Here is a 10,691-nt window from a genome sequence, read left to right as displayed (position 1 = left end):
TCTATCTTCCCGTCGCTTTGGATTCACTTCTCCGCCGGTCCTACCTTTCAGAAAGTGGTTGATTTTCTGTTTCTAGAATTGCTGTTCTTCTTCTCTTCTATCTCCCGTTGGATTTGTAGATGTTTGCAATCTTTAGATAAGCTATCTAGCTGATCTCCCGCTACCTGAAGTAGTCTCAGCCTGCTACTTCTCCGCCATCTTGACTCCTCCCCGCCAATTATGTTTTGTTTGAGATTTCTAATTTACTGACTTAAGGCAGGATTTCCTTGATGAAAAGAAAAATAGATTTGATTTTATCAAAGTAAATCATGGCCAAGTTTTAAAGAATAAAATAAGTGTGATAAAACTATAAGGAAAGTCAAAGGAATATAAACATAAAATTCAGGATAGTGATTACCTGAGAAGAAAGAAAATGCAATGGGCACATCAACTTCAAAGGTAACAATATTTTGGGTTTTTTGTTGTTTAAGTAGGCTCCACACCCAACTCATGGGGCTTGAACTCATGACCCTGAGCTCAAGAGTCACACGTTCTAATGACTGAGTCAACCAGGCACCCCGTGATAATTTGTTTTTTAACGAGTGGAGGATAGGTAGGTGTTGGGTTTTTTTTTTTTTTGTATCACTATAATTTACTGTATCTTCAAATAATTATACAGAATTTTCTGCTGCAGAAGATTGAGACTTAACTCACCTCATTGCTCTTGCCTCTCACACACATACTCACACACAGAGACTTTTGGTTCCCCCAATATTCCCAGTATGATTATACCACAAATACAGTTTCCAACAGTACTGTTGTTTATGGCACTATGTAAACACTGGACTCAGTTGAGCCATGCAGTAATGTAAGATTCATTTAGCTTTACTGCATAACTTTTTGTTTCTTTTGGTTAATAATTGTTTTGTTTCTTCCATTTGCTTCTTTCTCTATGTCCTTACCGCCAGTTCAACTCTAATACTCCCTTATTCAGCTGTCTAGAGTGACTCTGAGTGGCTCCCCAGCTAGCAGGTATTCCATCAGTGTCACTCCCCCAAGTTTGTCCGGAGCCATTTGACCCTCTCCCTTCTGGGTGACTTCTCCTTACTCCTGCTCAGGCAGCTGCCATCCTCACATCCCTCACCATTTTTCTGGGGATTTCCTCTACTTTCTGCATCATTGGATTTCCCCATTTGCTTTATGCCATGCCTTCTTCCACATGTCACTGGAGCATTCTTCCAGTACCTAGCTAAGAAAGAATGTAGGTCCAGGGGAGGTAAATTTTTTGAGATTTTTTTTTTAATATCTGGACATGTTTGTTATCCTTGTCCTAGATGGAGAGCTGAGCTTGGGGTAGAGTTCTAGGATGGACATTTCTTTCCCGTAGAGTTTTGAAGGCATTGCACCATTGTCTTCTGATTTTCAGTGTTCCTTTTGAGGGCTCTGAATATATTCTGATTATTGATACCTGGTATCAATTTTTTTTTTCTGTCTGTACACTTCTCCCTTCACCCTTTATCTCATGCCCTCTGACATTTCTCCATGTGCCCTGATATGGGATCCTTTTCACCAGTATTGCTGGGCATTGGGGTAGGAGATAAATCCCCACAGGCATAGGCTCCTTTCTAGTGCAGAGCCAAGATGCTGAAGAGCTAGATGGCTACATTTCAGGTCTAAGTGGCTAGCCTGGTTTTTTGTTTTTTGTTTTTAAAGTCCTTTTCACTTTGTGGAAGATTCCAAGGTGACCCAGTAAAAACAGGCACCTCGGGTCAGAAAATCATCATCTTCAAATCAGCCTCTAATGGTCAGGCATCTAGGCTCCCAAAAGAGCAACAGGTGTCTGGTGCCCCCAAGTAGGCAAAATAGTCATCAATATAGGGAACATTCCAAAAGCTGAATTCCTGGACTTGAGCCAGGAGCCAGGACTGCTGTGTGAGCACTCGCTTGCCCGCTACCTTTACTGGTGCTCTTCGTTTCTTCATGTGGCTTTGCGTTTCCATATCATGTCCTTTCCTTCTTAGAGCTGAGCTCCAAGTTAGGTCAAATGGCACAGCAGATGTGCGGATGGGGCCTTGGTGGAAATCCAGAACAGGTCAGCCCCTCAGGCTGCTGTGAGGCCACCAGTTTTCACTGCTTACGGGCCAGACCTGGGGAGCTAGTGGCTTGGGTGAGAAGAGATGAGTGGCTCCAAGTGAAACACCACAGATTTGGCTATTCTCACGCAGGTTCACTGGTTCTTCTTGAGTAAATGCTTCTTAATTTGTTGTATGCTTTTGGTCAATTTCCGAAGTCTTGAAAGGATGGATATTGATTATTTTGCCAGTATTTCCATTGCTTTCATGGGGGAGATTTCCTGAGATCCTCACTGCCTTTCCAAAAGTCCTGCCTTAGGGCATTTCTCTTAAAACTACAGGAAAGTACAGAAAATCATCATTGTAACTAACACCCTTGTACTTACCTCCCAGAATTAGCAAATGTCAATATTTTGATACTTGGTGGTGGTATTTTTTTTTAATTGTAGAAGTAGAGGTTTACAAATAAAGGTGAAGGCTCTTTTCCTCTCCTGAGGCCTGTTGCCCTTATTCACTCCTCAGGCAAACAGTATTATGAATTTGGTGAGTATCCTTCTCATCCATGTTTTTATACTTGCAGAACATATATTTGTATCTGTAGTCAGATTAGCGGACTTGAACTATAAGGTTCCTTCTAAAACTTTCTTTCTGTATTCAGCATTGCCCTTTGAGTCTTACCTATACTGATACATTACATGTAGTTCATTCATTTTAACTCTGGTATAACATTCCACCATCTGACTGTTGCAGTCCATCAGTCCATACCTCCATTACTGAGAACTTCATTGTTCCTTAGAATTGTTGCCATTCTTGTACATGTACCCTGGCAGAATTTCCTCTGTGGTAGAACTGCAAGTGGAATACATAGTAGGGTATGTACCTTTTCAACATTACTGGATGTTATTCCATAGAATCAATTTGCCTTGTATATTTAAGAGTTCTTCATCTGTTTGGGGACCTGCCTGGCCCAGTCAGTGGAGCGTGTGACTCTTGATCTCAGGGTTGTAGGTTTGAGCCCCGTGTTGCAAATAAAATCTTCTAAAAAAGTTTTGCATCTATTTAAGCGAAATTGCTTTAAAATATTCTCCTATTCTGTCCTTATTTGCTTTTGGCATCAAGGTCAATCTGTTTTATGTAACATAAGCATTGTTTTACCACCTGTGTTTTGGTTATTAAGTACCAGTACATCTCTTTCCATAATTTTATTTTCAACATTTCTCTCTCATTTTGCTCTAATTGTCTTTGGAAAACATAAAGCTGATTTTGAAAAATACAATTTGGGGTGCCTGGGTGGCTCTAGTAATTAAGCGTCTGCCTTCAGCTCAGGTCATGATCTCAGGGTTCTGGGCTCGAGCCCTATGTTGGGCTCCCTGCTCAGCGGGAAGCCTGCTCTCTTTCTCCCACTCCCCCTGCTTGTGTTCCCTCTCTTGCTGTGTCTCTCTCTGTTAAATAAATAGATAAAATCTTTTAAAAAAAGAAAAATTTAATTTGATACGGTTGCCCTTTAATGAATGGGGTTAATATATATTGTGCCATTACTGTGTTAGTATTTCTTCTTGTATTTTCTACATATCCTACTTTTTCTTTACCTCTTTTTTTAGAAGACTTTTTTAGACAGAGCGAGAGAGCAAGCAAGGGTAGGGGCAGAGGGAGAGGGAGTGAATCCCACGCAGACTCCATGCTGAGTACGGAGCCCAAGACGGGGCTCCCTGTGACCCAAGCCAAAATCAAGCGTCTGATGCCCAACCTACTGAGCCACCTAGGTGCCCTCTTTTTACCTCTTTTTTCCTGCCCTTATTGCATTTTTAACCCCCTCCCTAACTTTTTCCCTTTGGTTATTTTCCTCCTGAAAAATTTAAGTATCAAACATTATTGTTAGCCAGGCTTTGTGGTGTGGTAAGTTCCCTACCTTTTCTTGTCCAAAAACACTTTTATTTTATCATCTTTCTTTGAGATAACTTATCTGGGGATAGAGTTCTAAGATGACATCAAGCTTCTCTCAGGACTTTGAATACATTGTTTAATCTTTTGGTGTCTTGCTGATGAAATCTAATGTTGATCTCATTGTTTCTCTATAGGTGATTTAAGAAATGTCTCCATGGTAGCTTTCCATACTTACTTTATGACTTAAAACTCTTGTGGTTCCACTAAACTATGCCCAGGTTCAGTTTTCCTTTTATTTATCACACTCAGGACTCTGGACATTCAGTGGTAGGATGTACCTTTCTTCCATCTAGAAAACTATCAGTCATTGTCTCTTCAAATATTGCCCAACTCAGGCATCCCCGTGACCACTACCAAATTTAGAAATTTTTGAGAGGGACTCTTGGGACTCCACATATCATTGTATCTACAGCTATGCTTCATTACAGCAATGTAGTAAAGATAGTCTACTAGATCACAAGGGGAAAAGACACCAGCAGAGTCTGAATGAATCCATGTACAGGATTCCTTGTGCTCCCTCCCTCCCATCTAGGGTCACACAGGGCACACTTCTCCCAGCAGAGAAAATGCAATAACGTGTGTGCGCACGGAAGCCCATTAGAAACTCAGCACCCTCGGTTACTCTGCGTGGCACATACCAAAACTCCAGACTCACAGAAGGAAAGGAAATGTTCAGCATAAATCATATTGTTTGTACAAGCAGCATTATCCGTTAGGGAATGGTGGAGACATGCCCGAACTCCAAATTCCCAGATGTCAGCCAGGGCCCAACCTTGCAGGCTAGCCTTTCTTTTTCTTATTTTTTTTAAAAGATTTTATTTATTTATGTGAGAGAGAGAATAAGAGAGAGAGCATGAGAGGGGGAAGGTCAGAGGGACCTGCTGAGCAGGGAGCCCAATGTGGGATACGATCCTGGGACTCCAGGATTATGACCTGTGCTGAAGGCAGTCGCTTAACCAACTGAGCCACCCAAGCACCCCAGGCTAGCCTAAGTATGGTAGTCTCAGGGCTGCTCTATTAATCCTTTCCTTGGCATATTGCCCCTGGCCCTTTCTCTCTCTTCTTTCCATTTGGATTTTATATTAAAGTCTGTGTTGGAACTTACGTTTTTCTATTTGTCTTACCATATTTCCATTTTTTTAGCTCTGTATGTTACCTTCTGGGTGATTTCCTAAGATCTATCATCTGATTCATTAAATCTGTCTTAATCTGTGACTATTCTACTGTTCAACCTCTCTATTTAGAGTTTCAATAATGCCTATATTTTCCATTTACATGTTTCTTTTCTCAAATATTCCTTTTTTTAACCCCATAATGTAGATCTTACACTATTTCTTTGAGTATTTGAAATTATAAACTCTAGATTGTTCTGTCAGCTACAGTTCTAGGAATGGGGCATCTTTAAATGTATCTGCTGAGTATCTCTCAAGATGGTTCATCTAAATTATTTTACTGTGAACTCTTCAGTGAGAATTGGTTTTCCATAGAAGTTCTGTGAGTCCTTAGCTATAAAAACGTAAGAATATATCTTTCAATTTTGCTACTGCTAGGAATCAGTGAATAATAGGACCAATTTTTATGTTAGTTTTTCAGCTTGTGGGCCTCTGTACTATAACTATGATGTTTTCAGATTGAGTTACATTACTAGGCTTTTGCTTTCGTATATATAATACCTTTCTTTCCAGTTTCCTTGACCAGTGGAGAGTCTTTCTAACTCCCCATTAGCAAACATGGAAGCCCCTTGTAATTCCAGCTGTAAGTGGGAATTACATACCAGTTTCCTGAGCATTTTTACCCGTTGGTTTGGATTTTACTGCACATCCTCAAGCTTCAGTTTCTCTTTACCTCATCGCTTTGAATTTCTGCTTCACTTTTGACACCTAATACTTTTCTTGGTCTTGAGCTTGACTGTGTATTAAATTACTTTTGTTAAATGTGGGCCAGCATTTCCTTGTGTTTACAGTCAGAGGAGGTGGCGCTAGTGAGGCACTGAGGGAGCCCACCCACATCAGCTCATAGCCTGTTGATAGGAGTTCACAGCAAGACATTTATGAACTAATTTTATCCCATAACATTGTAGTAGAAATGTTTACAAGTTTGAAGAGTTCCTTGCATTTTTTTCTAGAATTCTGGCAAGTTGATGACCAGATAGACGACCACAAGGAAAGCCGAGACCAACCTCAGTGGCAAGCTGCATTAGCAGACAAGGAAGCATGGAAGGATCAAAGTGGCCACGAATTCACAACCTTGAGGAAAATCGTTTATCCAAACACAGACTTCATTTTTATAAGACAAAGACTCCCTAAATATTGTTCCTGGGGAAGGTGTTCAAAACATAATTTAAACTTTCTTTGTCAAAATAGAAGCTATGTAAGAAAGAAAGATGGTGAACGTCAGGCGCATTGGAAATTATGCTTCCATTCTAATCTCAATAATGCTCAACCTGCAGAGAAATTTTTTGAGCCTCATCAACATAGAAGAACCCTCCACCAGAAGCAAGCACTTAATAAAACTCAAAGATTTCAAACTAGGGAGAAATGCTATGAGTGTTCTGAATGCGGTAAAGTGTTTATCCAAAAAGCAAACCTTGTAGTACATCAGAGAACTCACACAGGAGAGAAGCCTTATGAATGCTTTGAATGTGCAAAAGCCTTCAGCCAGAAGTCAACCCTCATTGCTCACCAGAGAACTCACACAGGGGAGAAGCCCTATGAATGCAGTGAATGTGGGAAAACCTTCATCCAGAAGTCGACTCTGATTAAACACAAGCGAACTCACACAGCAGAGAAACCATTTGTATGTGGTGAATGTGCAAAAGCCTTTAAGAGTTCGTATCACCTTATTAGACACGAGAAAACACACATTAGACAAGCATTTTATGAAGGAATTCGCTGTGGTAAGTCCAGCCTTATGCATCCAAGGACTCACAAGGGTGAGAAACCTGAGTGCAATAAACACAGGAAAATCTTTGACGAGAAAGCCAACCCCATTAAACACCAGAGGTCTCATACAAAAGAGAAACCTTATGAATGCAGTAAATGCAGAAAAAGCTTCAGGGGAAAGTCACACCTCTCTGTTCATCAGAGGATTCATACAGGAGAGAAGCCTTACAAATGCAGCATATGCGGGAAGACTTTCAGTGGGAAATCACACCTCTCTGTCCATCATAGAACTCATACAGGAGAGAAGCCTTATGAATGCAGAAGATGTGGGAAAGCGTTTGGTGAAAAGTCAACCCTCATTGTACATCACAGAACCCACACAGGAGAGAAACCTTATAAATGCAATGAGTGTGGGAAAGCCTTCAGCGAGAAGTCACCACTGATAAAACATCAGAGAATTCATACAGGAGAAAGGCCCTATGAATGCAGTAACTGTGGGAAGGCTTTCAGTAGGAAGTCAACTCTCATTAAACATCAGAGAATCCACACAGGGGAAAAACCCTATGAATGCAGTGAATGTGGGAAAGCCTTTAGTGTGAAATCAACTCTCATTGTACATCACAGAACTCATACGGGAGAAAAACCCTATGAATGCAGGGACTGTGGAAAAGCCTTCAGTGGGAAGTCAACTCTCATTAAACATCAGAGAAGCCACACAGGAGATAAAACCTATTAAGACACTTGAGCGTGAGATAATGTCACTATTCGTTATATCTCATTATGTATCTGTTCATCCTGGTCAGTAACCTTATAAATGTCAAGAATGTCAGAAACTCTTAAGATATTATTTAATGTTCCTTTAATATAATAAATGGTACAAAAGCATAATTCCAGGAGCATGCAGTGAATGTGATCAGATTTTTACCCAGAATTCTTATCCGTGAGTGGAAAATTATGTATCAGAGAATTCCAAGGTGGCAAAATTGTGAGTGTATTGACATGAGATTACCTTGAGAAAGAATTTAAATGTCAATGCCTGTCAGGGTATTTATGCTGAGGAAGAACTAAGAATTGAATGAGTTTAGAAAACCGTGTTAGCAATTTTGAAAGAAACATGTTCCATAATTTTAAAAAAGATTTTATTTATTTACTTGAGATAGCATGAGCATGAGTGGGGGGAGGGGCAGAGGGACAAGCAGACTCCCTGCCAAGCCTGGACCCAGAGATCATGCTCCGAGCCAAAACCAAGCCAGTCACCCAACCAACTGAGCCACCCAGGCACCCCCATGTTCCGTATTCTACACCAAACATTTTGTGGGAAAGGTGCAGAGGTTGCAAACAAGCACTTAAATATAAAAAGTGAGGTTCAGGGGCACCTGGGTGGCTCAGTGGTTAAAGCCTCTGTCTTCGGCTCAGGTCATGATCTCCGGGTCCTGGGATCGAGTCCCGCATCAGGCTCTCTGCTCAGCAGGGAGCCTGCCTCCTCCTGTCTCTCTCTGCCTGCCTCTCTGCCTACTTGTGATCTGTCAAATAAAAAAAAAAACCTTTAAAAAGTGAGGTTCACCGTGGAATAGAGTATGACATTTTTGAAAGAACAGTACAGAGCATAAACCATTAATCCCAGCTGGGGCAAACTTCCCCATGTTTTTTTTTTTTAAAGATTTTATTTATTTATTTGACAGAGAGAGATCACAAGTAGGCAGAGAGGCAGGCAGAGAGAGAGGAAGAAGCAGGCTCCCACTGAGCAGAGAGCCCGATGCGGGGCTCGATCCCAGGACCCTGAGATTATGACCTGAGCCGAAGGCAGCAGCTTAACCCGCTGAGCCACCCAGGCGCCCCAAACTTCCCCATGTTACTTCTTAAATAGAAAAATTGCTCCCTTAAATAGCATGAGGGAGGATGAGTCATCAGGATCCCTGAAACAAAGGGGCTTGAAGAGATCTTATACATGTTACTCGTCATCTGAAGTGCAAAAATGCACATCCCTTACAGAGAAGGCTCACCTTGCTTAGAAACAGTGCTTAGAATTTAATATTCTTTGTCTTTTAAGAAAGAGTAATCACTTTATGGTGACACAATAAGAGATTTTTAATTTTCAGAGTATCTCCTGTAACAGCAATATTATTTAAGTTGAAAAACAAATGAATATCCTATAATGGCCAATTGATAATATGGACCAATTAAGAATCATCTTTTCTTTATTATGTTTGAGGATTTGGGGAAATGGTTGTGGTAATCTGTTAAATGAAAAAAATGGATTATAAAACAATATATCATATGGTTAATGTATAAAAAATACATAGAGGAAGGCTATGCACCATTGTATCAGTGATTCTGAGTGGTAGAAATATGGCAACTTTATGATGAGTAAAATTATATGCAAATATATTATTTGTATTTATATCTATTTAGATGTGTGTATGTAGGTAGTAGACACATAGAACAAAAAGCTAGGAAGGAAATATACCAAATTATTAAGCAAATTATCATTAGGGTATTGGGAAATCGGTTTTTAAATGTTTTGAGCACAGTCTCCAGAAACTACCAATAAATTGTTTACAGTAAGTAATCCTGTGCGTACTTGATTCTTTCTTCCCATCCATTTTCCCTTTCAGCTTTGCCTTTGGTTTTGAGAATATATTTGCATGTTGAGAATGGGTATCCTGTGATTTTAATATCTATATGTGATTTTTAAATAAAAATAAAAATACCTCCATAGTTCATCAAATCCTGTGACATAAGTTATCAGGAACAGATTTTTACAGATGAGATGTAGTGAATGGTCAAAGATAGCACAAGTAATGAGACAAAACTGACCACTGACACCAAACAAATATAAAGCTTATTTCACTGTGATATCTGTGAATGTTACTTGCTCACATGACTTCCTTTTCTTCTTGTCCTGTTATCAGGCACTTTCCAGGTGACTCCAGTGAATTGTGCTGTATGGAATCCTCTCCCCTTGTGTGGGCAGAACTGAGACTTGCTTCTAGACAATAGATTATGGCAAAAGTGATGTGATGTCGCTCCTGTGAGTGTGTCATATAAGACTCCATCTTAGCAGACTGGAAAGAAACTTTCTTTGCTGGTCTGATGAGGAAAGCAGCCATGTTGAGGAAACCCATGGGCCAAAGAACGGCAGCTAACTTCTAGGACCTGAGGGAACTCTGAGCTAAGACAGTAGGACCTGAGTGGCAAAACTTTGGAGACAAGAGAAGTGAAGAAAAGTAAGCCCGGTAGAGCTTTGTTTCCCACAAGGCAGACCAGTAAATGGCATAAGATAAATTATGAGAGAGAGGCACAACAGCCACGTGCCTGAGGTACCGAGGAGAGCTTTCAGCAGAACCATGTACCAAGACGATCTAACGTGGACTTCAGATCCCACCAGTGGTGAAGGGCCCTGGTAAATACCACAAGACCCCCAGCTGGAATCTCTGAAGGACTTGAGGAATTAGGAATAGGTAAATATCAACCAGAGCTTTAAAAGATTGATAATCCAACCTGAATTAGCTCACTAGCTAACTGAATCAAGGTAATTTATATAACCGCCCATCAGGAACTAGAGCTCATCTAGAGTTTATATGATTTCTCACACACCTTGGTATTTGGCGGAAAATTGCCAGGTACAACCAGAGTCAAGAAAAAAGTAGACAGTAGAAACAGACCCCCCCCCCCCGCCAAGTAATTCAGACAGGAAACACAAGTCATGGTTTGTTTGTTTTTTTAAGATCTTATCTAATTATTTGACCGAGAGAGAGCACAAGCAAGCAGAGTGGCAGGGAGAGGGAGAGGCAGGCTCTCTGCTGAGCAGGGA

General features: G+C 40.6%; 1 protein-coding gene across 3 annotated transcripts in view; it reads left to right on the top strand.

Annotated features, from left to right (window-relative positions):
- LOC111150571 (zinc finger protein 674-like) overlaps positions 1–7,977 on the top strand; it is an 886,492-nt gene extending 878,515 nt beyond the window's left edge. For 2 of the 3 annotated variants that reach the window (XM_022508058.1, XM_022508059.1), the window contains exon 5: positions 6,121–7,977. In XM_022508058.1, the coding sequence (XP_022363766.1) occupies positions 6,121–7,613 (1,493 nt within the window). In that variant the 3' untranslated portion in view covers positions 7,614–7,977. The remainder of the gene's footprint in view (positions 1–6,120) is intronic. The other variant, XM_022508057.1, reaches the window with a different exon arrangement.
- Positions 7,978–10,691: the final 2,714 nt, after the last annotated feature.

Source organism: Enhydra lutris, unplaced genomic scaffold (genome assembly GCF_002288905.1).
Source record: "Enhydra lutris kenyoni isolate GAN:26980312 unplaced genomic scaffold, ASM228890v2 scaffoldscaffold23, whole genome shotgun sequence".
Lineage (NCBI taxonomy): Eukaryota > Metazoa > Chordata > Mammalia > Carnivora > Mustelidae > Enhydra > Enhydra lutris.
This window is presented reverse-complemented; position numbering and strand designations above follow the sequence as displayed.